We start from the raw sequence: 19,542 nt of genomic DNA, 5'->3' as shown, positions 1-19,542 counted from the left end.
TACTTGGAGGCTTTGACCTGGGAACAAATTGACCAAGTACACATTCTGAAATTGAATCTAAAATTTCATTTTGAGTGCACCATGAAAGATATCCTGTGGTTTCTTTAGAAGCTACCTTCCTAAGATGCTCTGCTAGTGTGACATCATATTGTGCTATGACCTCAAGGACACCCAGGAAATTTCCATTTTTAGGATCTCCTAACTTAGCATTCTTCCCCCTTAGTGGCAAGGTCCTTTCTGCAAGGAATAGTATGCAGTCAATCACTCTCGTTAACACACTTCTGTAGTGTGCATTTTCAGCATCTATGGATCTTTGCAATGTTGTCAATAGTTTTACCAAGGCGTAAGCTTGATGCTAATTCTTTCCACAACAGATAAGCATTTATGTGATCACCACTGGTTTCATGGTGGTGCAGAATTTTTGAAAGACATTGCCAGTTATTGTACCCCGTAAGACATGTGTCAACAACTCTAGCTCTGCCAAAAAGCCTACATGCAAAACAATACACTTTATTTGTGCTTTTTGAGTACAGTAACCAAATTCAGCTGCACTTTTTCTCCATTGGACATTGAACGAAAACAGTAAGCTTTGGAAAAACTCCTTCTACTCTTGTCTGATTTTGGATATGGTCCATCAGGACATTTCTGGGGGCCATTCTCAACCATACACTTCCCAAATGAGTCCCCAATCTGCTGTGGTTGGGGCCAGTCAGATGGATCTTTTGAGTAATGACTTGTCTCAGCCCTCTCCTCTTCACCTCTCTGTTCCACATTCTCTTCCACCTCACCTTCACTCCCTTTTTCCACATTCTCCTCCAATTGTTTGCTTCTCCAAACTTGCCCAATCACGTTTCCACGAGGGCCGCGTGAAGGCCTGAGATCCAGGGCACTGGCACTGAAGCCTCATGGCAGATAAGGACACCTCTTTGTTAGGTCACAACTTGATGAAGGTGCATGGTTGAGGGAACTGTTGGGATGTTCTGAGGCATAGCCTGCACTGCCTGTTCTATATCATCCTCATCCACATAGAACAGCTTGATGGAGGTGTGTGCTCTGATCAGCGCTGAGTACAGAGACCTAGCGTCAATGATGTCATGGCCTTTGATGACAAGGCCATCAGCTTGTCCCTTCAGTGCACCTCCTACTCCTTCAGGAGCCCCCTTCCCATAACCTCGAGTAGTTCCATGTGCCTTGTGTGAAACCCCATTTGTGAAATTCTGCGCAGAAGAGGAAAAAGTTGCCGGTTTTGTGAACAGGGTCCATCACTCAAAAAATGCATCACCTTCACAGTAGGATGCTCCTGCTTGATGTATGTCAGCACTGGCCTAAGATCCTCATATTGCAGCTGATCCTTTTTTCCCTGAGGAAGTCGCTGTACAGAAACAGGTGGGTGTGGCATTTGGCGCTGTGTATAGCACACCTGAATGCAAGATGGCCTGTTGCTGTGACCCCCCCAAATTGGACATTCAGACATTTGTCGCTCCTCCATTCCCCACTGAACGTAGGAGACCATGGTTTCTGGTGTGTAAGGGGCCTTCATTGGAAAGTTGGTGAGTTTGCATCTCTCACACTCATCATACATGCACACTTTTCTTTGTGAGTCACACACAATTTATTTTACATACTTATTCACTATGAAGGTAAGATTCTCGTGTGTCTTACACAGACACGTCTGCCAGACTTGGACTGACCACCCAAAAAGGTCACAGGTGGCAAAGCAGAGAATATGAAATGATTATCTCGAGGTATTCGACCAAGAATTTTTATTTTTTTTGTTTTGTTTTGACCATTTCATTCCCTCTCTACGTTATCTGAAATGTAAACATTACACAAAATTACTCTCTTTAGGAGTAACTTGGTTAGATTTCACTGTACCATGTCTATTCTGGAATGCACATCCCTAAACCTCATTCCACTGCCTATATTTGCTTGTATGGTGCAACTCAATATCACCTTCTGCTTTTAATGTAAATATTGTGCAGACTTTACGTATCTTTTTACTATTCTAACCTTGAAGGACATGGTTCTTGGTAATCTACTTGGTGATCAGACTCGGGGCTCTTTGGAGATGTGAACAGACTGTTGACTGGTGCTGCAGTAGCCTTTTTTGCTGCACTGGTCTGCTCTCAATCTCAATCTCCTTCGCCTCAACACCTGTTCTACCTCATTGCATTCTTCTATGCTTTTTTTCTTTCCTTGTTCTCTGTCTGTCTTATTATAACTTAATACATTAGTTGGAGAATGAGCCTAATATCATCATGACTATAGGCCGAGACGTCTGCTTTCCTCGGTATCTCTGGCTATGGTCGACACACGATTCTATCGTCTCTCAACACAACCCTAGCAGGGATATCCCAGAAGATTTAATTCATGAAGTTTTGGAAGATGGATGGTGAGTTTGAAAGGCCATACAGCATAACCAGATATTCGTAGTGCCCCAAAGGTGTGATGACTGCAGTTTTCCATTTGTCTCCTCTTTGAATATGGATTAGATTGTATTTACTGATGATCAGTACAGGTGTGTTATTAACACTTTTGAAACCTTTTTTTGGGTTATTTCCTATTCCAATACACAGGGCACAACACTACAGAGAAAAAGGACAACATGGCATAAGATAATTTATAAAAAAAATAAAAATAAAGCACATCTAAGAAATTCAGAGGCATAACTTCAGTTTACGGTTGGGGTGTAATGGTACACGTATGTTTTTTTACTATATGCTTTCTATCCACACACACCAAACAATTGGGAAGATTCCACAGCCTCAAAAATCTTGCATTATCGTGAGCTACTCATTGTTTTTTGGCAGGGAGAGAAACTAATTTTTCAGAGATTTCAAAAGGGCCTGGAAGACCTCTCTCACAATCAGACAGTTTATTAATAACTAAAATGTATTTTTTTGTCCATTGCACGCGTTTGCACGTGTTGAGTATATAGGCTACTCCAAATTTCATTATTTATAAGGTCATTTAAAAACTGTATTATGTGCAATTTAAATGTTTGCATACATTTTCTTTCAAAATTAAATAAATAGTAAATACGTAGTATTGGGTAAAGTTGAAATGTAAAACGTTATAATGTAAAAGGGTTCCCTATAAAGCATAAACCGAGGTAGAAGTTTATCACTCAGAAAATGTCAATTATAACTAGGGTTGGATATCAATTGGGTCTTTTACGATACCTTTGCCAAATTGATATTTCTAAAAACGTGCCGTGTGTAAACTGTGCCTGAACCGATACTTTTAAAAAAAAGTGTTCTGTTTAGAGGATAAGATAACAAATTAATTCATGCAATTAGCATCATTGTATCTTCATGCTCTTGGCTAAATAATAAAACAAATGGATAAATAAATGCTTAGCATGTTTTCTGGCGCGCCCAATAACAAAGATAAGACGTCAGCAGCCACTGCAACGTGCTCACAACAGACGCGGAAGAGAAGACAGTTTTTGCTATTTTTGGACCAAAATGTATTTTCGATGCTTCAATAAATTCTAACTGACCCTCTGATGTCACATGGACTACTTTGATGATGTTTTTCTTACCTTTCTGGACATGGACAGTAGACCGTACACACAGCTTCAATGGAGGGACTGAGAGCTCTCGGACTAAATCTAAAATATCTTAAACTGTGTTCAGAAGATAATCGGAGGTCTTACGGGTTTGGAACGACATGAGGGTGAGTTATTTATGACATAATTTTAATATTTGGTTGAACTTACCCTTTAAATAAAACTAACGTTATCACTATAAGAGTAATACCTCTGGGCTTCCCTGAAGTCCAGGGGAGGAGAAAACTGTAATTTTATTGAACTATTATTAATTTGAATGGTAACCTGTGGCAAAAAATAGAGCTTTAAGCATGAACGGTTCATGGGTATATAGACTAAATTACTTAAACATTTGACATTAAATATAATTCAGTGTCTATTTCAATGACTGCAGCTTTTGAGCACAATGGAGATGGTCAAGTATTGGAAGTTTATTGATTAAAACTACTAAAGTAAAATGAATAACTTACTATTTTTTTTTTACTTTTGTTTTTAGGAAATAAAGATGATCAAATGAATTGTGAATAATTTGTGTTTATTTAAAAGCTGTGGTGGTGGCTACAAAAACAAAACAAAAAGGGAACAAATAATTTGTCCATTTTTCTTATTTTGCAAATGATCTGCCAATATGCTAATCAATTATAAATAGTCTATTGTAGTTTCCATTCGCATTAAGATTATTTTTCTTGCCCAATGGAGGACAATTTAATGTATTTATTAGAATTGTAAAATATTTTGTGTAAAAATCACTTAGAATGAAAATAGCCCTAGAATCGAGACTAAATATCTTAGACCGTTTTTCATCCAGGCCTATAGAAATCGCATCTTAAGATTTTTAGATAATTGTACTTGAAATCAGACAAAAATAATCCGTAAGAAAGGCATTTTTGCAGGGTGAATGAATGAGGTATATAAACATCGCTTACACTTTAAAAAGCGGCTGTGTTTACTGAAGAAAACCAGGGGTGTATTCCAGAAAGCAGGATTCATTTAAAGTCATCTCTGATGATTAACCCCAAACCTTGCTTACTCGAGATATGTGCTTCCAAAAACGTGTTAAGTTCATTAAACTCAGAGTATGTTCCTGGTTAAGACTCAAGACATTCTCAGAAGAGCTACGAATCGACAAGTCACTTTGGGAATTGATGCTAAGAAAAAGTGCACCATGCTGTTTCTTTATTCCTCTTTTGGTGCATATTGCCACCTAATTGATGGTTGTGTAATCTTTTTTTCCGTTTAATCTTTAATCCTTAAGAAAAAGAATTAGGCCGGGTTCATACCGCAAGCTGCAGCAGAGCAGAAGCAGGGAGTATTTTTTTCGGTGCCCATGTTAACAGATGAGAGCGTTCACACCGCACGCAGAAGCTGCGCGGCAGAGCGTTGCAGAAGCAGAGCAGAAGCAGCAGTGCCGCGATCGTTTCGGCGCTGGGTCTATTTTTGCAGCGCTGCTGACGCTCAGTTAAAGTGAAAGTACACCTTTGATGGACAAAATAAATATGATTTCACAAATATGAAGTGCTCTAACTGCACAAAAAAAAAGCACATCTAGGGTGTTTTAACAAGAACTAGAGTATGTTACGAAAAGGAAATTAATATAAAAAATATGTATAGAAGATAAAGTGACCATGGCCAAAATGATCATGATCATGGCCAAAATACACATGTACTTAAACGAAAATTTGCATTAATGATATCTACTGTGTTCTTAGCAAATTACATAAAAAATGTATGATATTTAAAACCACATATTTTTCTATTTTTTATTATAATTTTATTTTTTATATTTTTTTTTTTTACAAAATCTGTTAAAGTACTTACCTAACTTTAAATAATTTATATTGCTAGCTTAGCCTTGGAGATTTATTTATTATTATTAGTTGTCCTATTCTTTTAACTAGGCCTATGTATTGGCAGAAGAACGGATGTCGTGCTAACAATCATAAACAACAGCACGTGATATCACAGGCAGTGGTCTTCAGAGTGCACCTGGAAAGACAATAATGGACGACACTCGTCTCATTGTGGAAGTTGAGAAATATCAAGTTCTTTATGATCCACACAATGTTCTTTATAAAGACTTGCAGGAGAAGGAAAAAGCATGGGATGAAGTTGCAGCGGCTCTTATTGCAGATGGTAATTCATTTTATAGTGTTTTTGACGCTTTCGCTGGCACACGAGCAAACAACTCAATATTTGATTAAAAATTGATTCAATTGGAACCATTTATTTACAATTTCTAAATTACACATAAGCACACAAATAACAAAAGCAGGTGATACATGCATATATAATAAACAAGTAAATGCTGATTTCAAGATGAGCAGGAAGTCAAGGCTGTGAACCATTTACAATACACATAATTTAAAACCGTTTATTAAATTGGTTTTCAGGGTGTTTTTTGGTAAATTTGATTGCAAACAAACCCAGTGACAAGATGGTAATATGCACCAGGTTCTCTCCTACGTCAGTTAATGGGATGAACCCAAAGTCTGGGTCTTTTTAGTCTCCTTAATAACAAATATAGCGCGATGGCCTTTCTTCTATCAACAACACGTACTGCACGGTAAACAAATACAGCAACACAAAGATCCAACAAAAGTAACAATTAAATTATTAATTAAAAAAGCTTCTTGCCTAGTCTTTTTATTTAAATGTATTTTAAATGGGAAATAAAGCAATGCGAACGTACCCATTATAGAGCACTCTGATCAAAATCTGCTGTTCAGTTGCGCGCTGCCTCCGCTGCCGGTGTGAAAGCAAAATAGGCGCGCGCTGCTTCTGCTCTGCCTACCTGCTGCTAACACGCTGCTTCTGCTCTGCTGCAACTTGCGGTGTGAACCCGGCCTTATTGTTTGTTTGATGCTTATATATTAATTCATGTCAGATATGTATTTTGATTTATAATTTATACACTATAGAAAATGCAGATCCATGTGTGACATGATGATAATATGAAAATGTAATACATAAATATATATAAAATAATAAATTAAAATAAATTAAACATAATTTAACATTATATATATATATATATATATATATATATATATATATATATATATATATATATATATATATATATGAAATAAAATAGGCTATATCCCATAATAATATATAATGTGCACTGTCACGCCCACAGAAGTTTCTGGAAGTTTCCTCTGATTTTTAACCGAGTGCTGAGGGTGTCCGCTCGCTTATCCTCAAACACACCCGTGTAGTGTTTGTCAAATAACCTTCTGTTTGGAACACGTCCCAGGACTTTTATCTTGTCTTGAGATGTGTGACGTCATAAGCCCGCGCGCCACGCTCCTACTTCTGTTGTGATTCGGTTGAAGAAAGGTTGGTGTTTTTAAGCATTTAAAGCGTTTCATTCAAACAAACCCACCGTGCAGTTATATAGCTTTTAAAGGCTATGTAAATGGTGTCATTATACATACTATAACGCTGTAATGCTTCATCTAGTTACTTTAATGGGCATTGTTTTTAACGTCAGCAGTAGCGCTCCTGCGCACGAGTAACATAAGATATGCGTCTCATTTCACTCTCTAAATCATGAATCCGTTGATTGTAGAAACGAATTCGCTCACTGGTAAGCAGTAATGGAGAAACAGAGCTGTTCGAATCTCCGAGTCAAATGATTCAGTGATTCGAATCAGCGCGCGCTGACGTCACCTGCTGCTCGAAACAGTGTAAATGCAATGCATCATCATGAGCAATGACTATCTTCACAAATCGGCTGAAAGTGTCATATTTAAATATAATTTACCAATTATTAAATACTGATTTGGATGGGTTAAATACAGAACGAATTCTGAGTAGGGGTCACCATACTTGGCTGTATGTCGCGTCACTTCCCTCAATTCTGATTGGTTGACAGGAATGATGCTCCAACTGATCTAGGGAGCTGATCCAGACTCATTCAGAGATTTATTTTGGATTAATTGTTCTGTCTGTTAATTATTCTTATCTTGAACGCACAGAAAAACTCATCTGAGGTCCAGGCTGTGATAAACCGTTATAAAGATGGTGTTTATTAAAGTAGAGAGTGAAGACATGAAGATTGAAGAAACATTCACAGTCAAACATGAAGATCCTGAGGAACAAACAGGTTGGTTTCATTCTCAAAGCTGATCTCACTCATCAGATCCTGATTTAAAATGTCCAGCTCCACAGAAATGAATTACGTTTTTGAAGAGATCACATGATCAGACAGATATTAGACAAATATAGACACAGACACATGTTGAACACAAGTTCAGTTCAGGGTCCAAACAGTTCAGGGCTTGTTTATTGAGTTCTGCATGTTTAGAAATAGAGCTGTGCAATTAATCTAAATGCAGTTTCTATTTCAGCCTACAACGATTATGAAAATACAGAAATCAAGACAAAGAGAATATTTCACCACGTTCAGTCCCTCTTTCCAGCATTCACTCCTCCATAAAAGCACAATTTCAAGACTGTCACTTTAAGAGAATGCACTGAAACAGAAACGTTAGACCTACGTTCAGCCGGCTCTGTCTGCTGTAGGATACTTACCGGGCATTCTGACAATTTGTGTGAATTTGTCCATTCAAACACAATACTTCAGAGAGAGCAAAGTATTTGCACGTGTTCTGAGAAACAGGTTTGCACTCTTCAGATTAGCGCTGGCAAGATTTAAGTCTAGTTTTAACACAGATCCAACGTGTGCTGTTCACCTCTGCAATGTGAAGGGCCTCATTAACTGTCCCACAGTACAATACAGGTAATAACATCTGTTTAATGTTTACATTGGACACTCCCCACCAGATACAACATTCTGATTGTTTGCATCCTGTTTTAAACCCATAAATAACAATGTACTCGTTCTAATACATTTATATCGTAATGTACTCATTCTAATATATTAAGAAGTCATCTTAACATTGCTGGTAGGTTATCATTGGACAAATTAACACACTTTCTACTTTTAAAGAATAAAACAATTAATCGATTTCTAAACTAATGCTCTGTCTTCACTGTATCTAACACACACACACACACACTCCGTCACACACAGATCATGTGCGGCCGCACTCAGACACTCAGAAACAAACTCTTTGACTAGCAATGTTATCAACTAAATAGCTTAATCACTCAAGAGCAGCATTATCTTTCTCAACAAAGATCTGGTAACGTCATTGTTTCTGAAGGAATTAAAGCCACAACTTTACTGTTAATTGAGAACACATCTCTATTAACAGACATCTCACATCTCTGGGATTTCAGCGATGACCCATCTGAACATTGCATTCATTAACTCAGCAGAGTCATGTGTGATTGGATATAATGCGGAATGCTGTAAAAACTAATTATTTGAGTATCAATATTCATGACGATATTAGGCTCATTCTCCTATTAATTTATTTAATAATAATAATAGCTATTATTATTTTTATTAGGCGACCTATTATAATTCGGCTATCAAACTGCCCAGCTATTTCACTTCAGCACCGCATTTCACACACACACACACACACACACACACACACTAAGAAGTTGTAACTCTTTGACTCTGATAACTCATTAAATCAATGAAATGAATGAGATAGAAATGAGGAGTTGGTGTCCCACACATTTAATGGCTGGTACACGACAACGCGCTCTTCTCATTCATGAGAGATTACATATTTCTTGGCATTACAAATAAAGTAAAGATAAAATAATTACAAGATGGCACAGCGAACTTATCCATAGTGGTTCTCACGTAGTCCTTCTCTTAAAGACTGATCACTTATAACACACCATATGTGGTAACGGCGTAGAAGGACTACAGGAGAACCACCGCCGCCTTATTAATCTCATGCAAAATACATAGTTTAGCCTCCATCCTCAAACACGTATATCGTCTGCAGATATAAGATATTTCATTGCACTTTAACAAGTAATCTGAATGGCCTGTATATGTGCAGTATTTTAAACGAGCCCTCACTGACTGAGTGTAATGCCACAGTTATGTCAGAACGCATCTCATTCTTGTTTCTGTAGCTCTGCGTCAGACTCGTCCTTCAACTTTACTCCAAATATAGGAACTTACCTGTTTTGAATACTTTTATTAAACATGTTCATTTATGTCCAATATTAGTGTTAAAGTGGTGGACTTTAAATGAAATCTACTATTCATTTTCACCGTTGACTGATTTAGCAGATCATAGACTGATAACTTCTGTGCGCCGGTGCGGCAGATTTGTCACAGGACACGCAATATGACATCTGTCTGACTATATATGACCTAGCTGTTTTAAATACAGTATCTTTATATTCAACGTTAGTATATCAGTATGTTTTAAAGTATAGTTTTTGATTATTGGTGATTCCATAAGCTCTCTTGCACACCTACACGGTTTAAAACACCAAATAGTTATGCTACGACAGAAACAAAGAGTCTCTCTCTTTCTCCACACATGCACGATAATATCACCCAACACTACCACACACACTCCGTCTATGAGCTTAATAGGTATAGGATCTAGCTGTATGTTGGTTTTGATGTCTGCTGCTTTGTGCCTTTAAGCAGGAGTTAACTTTTATCTGTGTTTCCTTGCCTTAGACCCGATGACAGTGAAAGAAGAGAATGAAGTACTGAATGAAATCAAAGAGGAAGATCAACACTCAAATCACCATGATTTCAAACCTGAGGAAAAATCTTTTAGCTGTTCACAGACTGAAACAACCTCCATGGAGGAAGTGGCTCAAAAGACAGTAAACTTAAGATATTTCTCCTGCCAATATTGTGGAAAGCGTTTCAATCATAAAGGAAGCATTAACAGGCACATGAGAATACACACTGAGGAGAAGTCTTACACATGCCCCGAGTGTGGAAAGAGCTTTCATCAACACGGAAACCTTAAACTACACATGTTCATTCATACAGAAGAAAGGCCTTTTGCCTGCCAGCACTGTGGAAAAAGATTCAAACGAATAGTACACCTTGAGGACCACATGCGAGCACACACTGGAATAAACACTTTCACTTGCCATCAGTGTGGAAAGGGTTTTAGCCGAAAACGCACCCTTGATTACCACACGAGAATGCACAATGAGAATCCCTACACATGCCCTCACTGTAGAAAGAGTTTTGTCCATAAAGCAAAGTTTGAATACCACCTGAGGAATCACACTCGAGAGAAACCCTACATATGCCCTCACTGTGGCAATGGTTTCATTCAGAAAGGACACGTTATAGACCACATCAGAATCCACACTGGAGAGAAGCCTTTCATCTGCCACCAGTGTGGAAACAGTTTCCGCCAGAAAGGGTGCCTTAACCGGCACATGAAAACACACAGTGGAGAGAAATCAGTTGAATTCACTGTGGAATGAGTTTTAGAAGTGAAGCAGCCTTTCACATATGAGAGAACTGCTCTATATTATCAGTGTGAAGACGTTTCACTGAAGGTAACACATGAGGAATCATGAAATAACTCCCACTGGAGAGAAGTGTGGAGAGAAAGCACACCTTGAGGTTTATAAAGAGCCCAGGAAGTCACCTGTAGAAGGAAAAACTATCTCTGTTGACTGGTTTTGCAGTTCATCCCTTCAGTTTATAAACCATTCTTGCTCATTCTTAAACGCTTCCCTCAGTTTAGCAAGTCATGCAAATGGATCAATAAACCTTACCCATGACTTTCCAGTCAATGCTTACAGATACCTTCAGTTTTTGAATCCAAACCCACAGATTTATAATCCTTGCACATGCCTTCGCTATCCAAAACTTTAAACTTTATTTTTCATAGTACTGTATATGAGACCATGATCTACACACACAAAATAGACTTCTTTTTAGCTTTTATTTTACATTAATCACCAATAGGACAAACCAACACCGCCTGTGTTTTATCCTATAGCCTAATGTAAAATAAATGCGAATAAGAAGAATAGAAAATTTCCTGAAGAAAAATAGTTTTGAGAGAGGCAAATACAAAGAAGCAATACAAAATAAATAATGTACAGATTATATTGTCATTTTTTTGCTCTCTACCTGAATGCAATGTTATAATAGGCCTAGTTATTTAATAATAACATTAACAGTGATGCATGTACTGTCAAGCCCAAAAATAAGAGCACCCTTGGTAAATCTGATCAAAGAAGGCTGTGAAAATGTATCTGCATTATTAATCCTTTTGAACTTTTATCTAAAAAAAAATCACAAAAATCTAAACTGTCGTTGGATAATAAGAACACATTGGCCACATTTAATAGCCCCCTTATATTCAATACTTTTTGAAACCTCCATGTGCCAGTTTAACAGCCCTAAATGTTCTCCTATAATGCCTGATGAGGTTAGAGAACACCTGACGAGATCAGAGACCATTCCTTCATCCAGAATCACTCCAGACCCTTCAGATTCCCAGCTTCTCCTCTTCAGTTCACTCCTCTCATGATCCATAGGGTTCAGGTCAGGACTGGATGGCTATAGCAAAAGCTTGGTTTTGTACAGCAGTGTATTTCATTGTACACATGGGGTACTTTTTATCTCTGTATTCACCAAACCCATCTTGAGTGTTTACTGCCTAAAAGCTCTTTTTTTTTTCATCTGACCATGGAAGCCAGTCCCATTTGAAGTTCCAGTCGTGTCTGATAACTGAATATGCTTTAGTTTGTTTCTGGATGAGCTAGGAAAATTTATTTTGAAACCCTCCCAAACAACATGTGTTAATGTAGGTTCTATTTGACAATTTTCTTTTATGGTTTTCTGAACCCGAGACTCAACTATTTTCTGCAGTTCTCCAGCTGTGATCCTTGGAGAGTCTTTAGCTCAAACTTTCCTTCTCACCGCACATTAGGACGATATAGACACACGTCCTCTTCCAGGCAGATTCATAACATTTTCTGTTGATTGGAAACTCTTAATTATTGTCCTGATGGTTGGAATGGGAATTGTCACTGCTCTAGCTCTTTTCTTAAAGCCACTTCACCAATTTGTGAAGCTCAGTTATCTTTTGCTGCACATCAGAAATATATTATTTGGTTTTTCTCAGTGTGATGGATGATTAAGGGAATTTGGGCTTTGTCCCCCTATTTATAGTTTCGCAATGTCTGGATTATTTCATGTTCTTAATCATGCTGGAGTGCTCAATTGTAAATATGAATGGGTATATACTTCAGAGATATTTTACTCAGAATAATTTTTAGGGGTGTCCTTAATTGTGACCAATGTGTATTAGAGAAAAACATTTCATAATAATGTTTCCCCCCATTTTAAATTCTTATTATCCAAAGAAAGTTTCGATTTTTTTGTGGATTTTTTTTAAATGAAAGATCAGAAGGATTAACCATGCAGATTAATTTTCACAGCCTTCTTTGATAATATTTACCAAGATGGCTCTTATTTTTGGTCATTACTATATGTAACTCTGGGGGGGAGCATAGTGTAATAAAATTACCAAAATAAGTCACTGTAAAAATAGGTTTGGTGACTTCCTGGGCTCTGTAGGTTTACGTAAGTCTCGATCTACCTTCAGCAAAATTCTTTATTGTTGTTTGCTAAAACACTTGATCAGTGGATTCCTCAAACGTCACGGGTCACATGTAGATGAATATGTGTATACAAATCTGATTCCCAAAAAGTTGGGACACCTGTACTCACTGTACTTGTGAGTAAAAGATGAATGTAATAATTAACAAATCTCACATATATTTTATTCACAATAGAATATAGATAACGTATCAAATGTTGAAAGTGAGACATTTTGAAATATGCCAAATATTGTCTCATTTTGGATTTCATGAGAGCTACACATTCCAAAAAAGTTTGGACGGGTAGAAATAAGAAGCCGGAAAAGTTAAATGTATAGCTGGAGGAACAATTAGCAACATGATTGGGTATAAAAAGATCCTCTCAGAGCGGCAGTGTCTCTCAGAAGTCAAGATGGGCAGAGGATCACCAATTCCCCCAATGCTGTGGTGAACAATAGTGGAGCAATATCAGAAAGTAGTTTCTCAGAGAAAAATTGCAAAGAGTTTGAAGTCATCATCATCTACAGTGCATAATATCATCCAAAGATTCAGAGAATCAGGAACAATCTCTGTGTGTAAGGGTCAAGGCCGGAAAATCATACTGGATGCCCGTGATCTTCAGGCCCTTAGACAGCACTGCATCACATACAGGAATGATACTGTAATGGAGATCACAACATGGGCTCAGGAATACTTCCAGAAAACACTGTCAGTGAACACAATCCACCGTGCCATTCGCTGTTACCGGCTAAAACTCTATAGGTCAAAAAAGAAGCCATATATGAACATGATCCAGAAGCGCAGGTGTTTTCTCTGGGCCAAGGCTCATTTAAATCTAAATTTGAAGTTCTTTTTGGAAAACTATTTGGAGGACAAGGACAACCCAAGTTGTTATCGTTGCTCAGTTCAGAAGCTGCATCTCTGATGGTATGGGGTTGCATGAGTGTGTGGCATGGGCAGCTTACACATCTGGAAAGATAAGCTCCATCAATGCTGAAAGGTATATACAAGTTCTAGAACAACATATGCTCCCATCCAGACATCGTCTCTTTCAGGGAAGACCTTGCATTTTCCAACATGACAATGCCAGACCACATACTGCATCAATTACAACATCATGGCTGCGTAGAAGAAGGATCTGGGTACTGAAATGACCAGCCTGCAGTCCAGATCTTTCACCCTTAGAAAACATTTGGTGCATCATAAAGAGGAAGATGTGACAAAGAAGACCTAAGACAGTTGAGCAACTAGAAGCCTGTATCAGACAAGAATGGGACAACATTCCTGTTCCTAAACTTGAGCAACTTGTCTCCTCAGTCCCCAGACGTTTGCAGACTGTTATAACAAGAAGAGGGGATGCCACACAGTATTAAACATGGCCTTGTCCCAACTTTTTTGAGATGTGTTGATGCCATGAAATTTAAAATCAGCTTATTTTTTCCTTAAATGTTGTATTCTGAATAAAATATCAATATTTTAAACTTCCACATCATTGCATTCTGTTTTTATTCACAATTTTTTCACAGACACCTGCTTTTTTCATTATAACTTCAAAATGTCTTCATACAAAAACAACTTGATAACTCAACAATACTATATATATTTATTTATTTCAGTAGCAGGTGACAGAAGTGCACTGTGTTGTTCTCTACTCCTGTTGTGGCAAAAATATCTTAAATAAACTAAAATATTTACTTTGTTAACATAGATCACATTGATACACTTTTATTACTAGTTCGGATGTACTAGATATTTGATATATTCAGTAGATATATCCTTTTACAACCCTACTTTACAAAGCAAAAGAACTACAACTGTAGTGCTGATTTGTATCAGGTTGCATGGCATACCTATATGAAATTTATGCACCGAGGTGAAGATTCACAGGTCAGTATTTTAAAGCAGGAACATGTACAATCTTCATACTAACATATGTTACTCTCCAAGTCAAGACCTTTTTCATTTTCTCATTTCACAGACACAAGCCATCTCGGGTCTAGTTTCAGCAAGCACTTTGTTGAAGGCTCAATATATAAAGTGAAAATTTAGTTTGTTTCTGACTGTCAACAGATTTACGACCCCATAACATGATGAGAACCACAAGCTGTGTATTTCTGTTTGAGATACACATGGCTTATATGCAGATATATTTATGCTAATGCTGCATGATGGTAAAAAAGACCATGGTCTAGATTATGAGGAGGATTTTAGAGAGACATATGTCTCTTCCAGGGACATCCATGCTTATTTCAGGACACATTCAGACCTCATCCTGCACAGGCCAGTCATTAAAAGAAAGCTTTACACGGTGAAAGTGAAGAAAATACTTCTGGGTGGAAGTACGTCATGCAAGCTGCATGGTTTCAGCGAAAGGAGCGTCCACAGTAACCATTATATTTGAAGTTAAAAAATTAAAATGTTGTCTTCAAGTATATGCCAAAAAGTTTACACAAGTTTCTGACAAAACCATCTTTCAGTATCCATTTTACCAAATACCTCCCAGTGATGATGCAACAGGGAACTTTAACAGTCAGAACAGTAGGACTGTAAAAAAGAAGTTAAAGTTATGTGAAGCATATAATCATACCAATATATCAAATCATACTGTGACCCGCTGTATTGAATACTATGGTGAGGTCTTTGCCAACACCCAGCCCTACTGAGCCAACAATGAAACAGATTTACAAATAGGTTACTTTACATTTACAATGTGTATTCAGTTCAGTACAATATAACTTCAGTGTTTCCCACATGGCACAGTTTTACCTGGACCACATTGATGGTGCCAACAAACAACAATTAAACAGAATCTAATTGGATCTAGAGTCATCTCTTTTATTAACCATGTGAATGGATGATGATGGCCTTCAGTTTACTGAGCCCCTTCTGTCCCATATCTCTGAGGTGATAACTACTAATAACACCCAATCAATCAAATGAACCCCTCCAAACCACCTGAATGGATTATATAATGGTGTACTCTCAATCACACTCTGTTTGGAAAGTTGGAAATTTGGAAAAAATAATATTCATTGGATAGAATAATCTTTGAAGGCCATTTATCCTTAGTTCTTGAGCCAATACTTGCATGCTTGCTTTTCAGTTAAAATAGATTGATCTATGAATTTTAAAGTGCATGAAGCCGGAGAGTTTGATTGACTCTTACTTCCTGTTTGTGTGCACACTGAAACAGAGGTTAAGATACTGACAATGCTGCATCATCTCCTTCACAAGGCTCTGCTTTTCTTCTGTCAGTCGTGAGACAAGCATTAGTTGGTCAAAAAGCTTCTTCTGGTGATAATGTCAACACCGTCTGAAGAAATAAAAACATTAGCATTACATTCACAAACAAATTTGATGATGATACATTTTTAATAAATACTAAATGTTAAATCTTAATACAACGCCTGTGTTCTGTTCCTGCCAGTGCCAGGTCACGGTCTCTGCAGCTTTGCTGGAGAGTTTCTGCACAACTGAGTGTGTGTCCAGGATAACAATCAGCTCGCTGGTCCGATCTCTGGATCTCTTCTAGCAAGCGTTTCTTTTCTTGTGCAATCTGAATAATCTTCTGATCGCTTTGTTGCGATCTGTAATAAGAGCAAAAACAATGGTATTAAAAATCCATATATATATCTGCTTAAAACCAGATGTGTGGGAAGGTTTGCATTCCCGGGCTGTACGCTCAGACAAGGGCACATGTTAAAGCCTCCCAGCCAATTATTGTCTGGCTGCCATGGTAAAAAAAAATTCTGCTAGCTAGACTGGCTACCTCACATAGGTGTAGGCTTACAGACCTTAAAATACTCAGGTAAGGTTTAAGTTAAATGTTCTTAGCAACTTGAATTATTTGATGTTTTGGAGAAGCCATGGTACTACTATGTTTACTTACCTGGCGGCTAGACTGGATACCTCATGTTCAGGGTCAAGCTAAAAAGCTTTCAAAGAAACTGTTCAAACAAGAGAAGTGGCTGTCCACACACTGATCCACTCAAGACTGGAAGTCTACAAAAATTATTTTATTTTTTAAATTGCATCATGCAAAAAGGTGCAAAGTGCATGTGAGTTAAAAACAGAATGGACACCAGCAAACGTTTTAGCGCATTGCTATCTTCAGTGCTCATTTTGCAAACTCACCCTTTTTAAGCAAGTCAGCAATTAAGGACAAACAGCTGAATGCAGTTATCTCAGAATCTCAATTGTCTCAAGTAGAATTACAAACAAGTATATATAGACACATTTGAAATGAACAACTTCAAAAAGAAATTGTTCAGGACAGGCCACTTGCACTTTAACTCTCCATTGTGCAATGTTGCACTTTATTTACCTTTCAGAGGCTTGGTTAGCTACAGTTTGCACTGTTTCAATATAATAAATGGAAGTAAATCTTTGATTCATTTTGTCCAGCATTTATTTTGCAAGCTGTCTGATGTTTTTTTGAGTTTTAATTTCAATTAATTCAATCCAAGTAAATGAAACACTCACAAGATGTTACCAAAATCACTCTGTCCCCTTTAAATCTATCAGAAAATGATGTAAGCAAATTGAATTATATCGGATCGTATCGTTGGCTGAATATCATGATATATATCGTATTATGAGCTGAATATCGTGTATCATATCGTATCATGAGATTAGTGTATCGCTGTATATATATATGTGTGTGTGTGTGTGTGTGTGATTTATTAATAATTAATTTGAATTACTAAATGTAAAAAAGAGCTGCCTTGGCCTTTAATGAACAGAACCATCCACCTGCATTACTTACATCTACTAACACATGCCATTCTGTCTATAATGGAGATTTAGTAAAAAGTGAAAACCATAGGTTCATAGCTGCTCATTGGAAACCGAATGAAACCTGTATTTATAATACATTATGATGGTATTGTTAAGGCATTATAATGAATGTATAATGCATTACAAAAAACATATAAAATGTTGTATCATCTCATGAATATTCATAAGAACAGTTTTAATATCTTATAGTGTTTACTTATTTGTGGTTATAGCTTTTAAGAGTATGATTATTTATAACATAATGAACATGTAGCATCAACTTTTACAATGGATTATATTTCTCATAGTTATAATGCGTTATAAGTCTCATTTCTTGCCATTTTTCTGATCATACTTTACTTAAAGTACTACTTATAAGTAGTAATAATAACTTATTTTTCTCTCAAACAGCCATAAGATCAGATATCAGATCAGATGAATTTGTAATATGACACATTTGCTTTGAACTATTTTTATTGTAATATCAGTTTGATTATTTTGATGGTACCCTTTAGACAGCTGGTGATGAGTAACTCTGTGACTACATAACAACTAGCGGTCATTGGAGTATTAGCATGTCTGCTACTGTAAATATATGCTAACACTTTATTTTGATGGTCAACCAACAGATAAACTGACATAGGTGTCTTTACAAGTCCGTCAACTTATTCTACCATACTAGATTCAACCATTCTTGAGCATATTAGTAGCAGAGTTAGTTGGTTATTTAGTTGCTTATAGTTGATTGATTAAGAGGACCATCAAAATAAAATGTAACCTTATAAAACATTGCATTTTTTTTAGTTGAAGTATTAATCTCACATAAATTATTTAACATCAGGTCCACAGAAACACTCAACATCTAACCAATCACAAGCTGTAGTAAGATACGGTGCAGATCTTAAACAATGTCAAGGTATGATACAGTCCATTATACTGTAAATGAAGTAGATTTAATATGGAGTTCCTTATGTTATAAATAATCATACTCTTAAACTTATAACCGGAAATACATAAGTATTATGATGCATTATAATTGATATAACATATTATAATTTTTTTTATAATGCATTATGCATTCATTATAATGCCTTAAGAATACCCTTATAATGTATTATAAATACAGGCTTCTTAGAAAGTGTTACCAAAAGATCTGTACTTGCCATACATGCACCAAGAATGACATCCAACAAGTGTCTTTTGAAAATATTAAAATTACAAGCTGAGCATGCATGAATGCTGCAAACATGGATATTGGGTCCTAAATGATATTGTTCCATTTTTGTCTGATTCACATGAAAATGCACCAATCATTCTGTTATCATTGCTGAAAAGTTCACTTTCTTTAAGTACAAATACTAATTGAAGTCTTCTGCAATTGGTGCCCATCCCCACACCATAATTTAACATTAAGCTACATGAATTAAAACCAAATTACTCTGACAGTGTTTATGTATAAACCAATTCACCTTGATGACCGCATAATCGTTTTGTATTACCTAGTTTCATTTGCAGGAACTATAGGCCTGTATTATAACATTATGAATGAAATGTGCGTTATTTGGAAGAAAGTCGAGGTGTGTGACTGACTTTAGCCTATTATTAATTATTTTACTAGTGTGGATCCCCCGTCCTCGTCCACCCCCGCCCTGTCCGTTCCATTTGAGAGCGACCCAGAGGTGAAATATCGCACGCGCCTCTCGCCCCACTCCCTTACACTTCTCTCACAACACACAGCT

The 19,542-nt window shown here is 37.0% G+C and overlaps 2 protein-coding genes across 2 annotated transcripts in view; both read left to right on the top strand.

Annotated features, from left to right (window-relative positions):
- Window positions 1-19,542, top strand: part of LOC113066531 (gastrula zinc finger protein XlCGF57.1-like) — a 1,043,158-nt gene that overhangs the window by 932,513 nt on the left and 91,103 nt on the right. The window lies entirely within an intron of this gene.
- LOC113066999 (gastrula zinc finger protein XlCGF8.2DB-like) lies at window positions 6,806-12,753 on the top strand. The gene is made up of 3 exons (XM_026239175.1): window positions 6,806-6,889; window positions 7,531-7,658; window positions 10,119-12,753. The coding sequence occupies exons 2-3, from the start codon at window positions 7,574-7,576 to the stop codon at window positions 10,889-10,891; spliced, it is 858 nt and encodes a 285-aa protein (XP_026094960.1). The 5' UTR covers window positions 6,806-6,889; window positions 7,531-7,573; the 3' UTR covers window positions 10,892-12,753.

Source organism: Carassius auratus, chromosome 4 (genome assembly GCF_003368295.1).
Source record: "Carassius auratus strain Wakin chromosome 4, ASM336829v1, whole genome shotgun sequence".
NCBI classification, from domain to species: domain Eukaryota; kingdom Metazoa; phylum Chordata; class Actinopteri; order Cypriniformes; family Cyprinidae; genus Carassius; species Carassius auratus.
This window is presented reverse-complemented; position numbering and strand designations above follow the sequence as displayed.

Bases quoted from the DNA above. Each gene is read 5' to 3' on its own strand.
- LOC113066999 (XM_026239175.1), top strand. From the start codon at position 7,574: ATGGTGTTTATTAAAGTAGAGAGTGAAGACATGAAGATTGAAGAAACA. The intron at 7,659-10,118 runs GTTGGTTTCATT...TCCTTGCCTTAG, and splicing joins AGATCCTGAGGAACAAACAG to ACCCGATGACAGTGAAAGAA.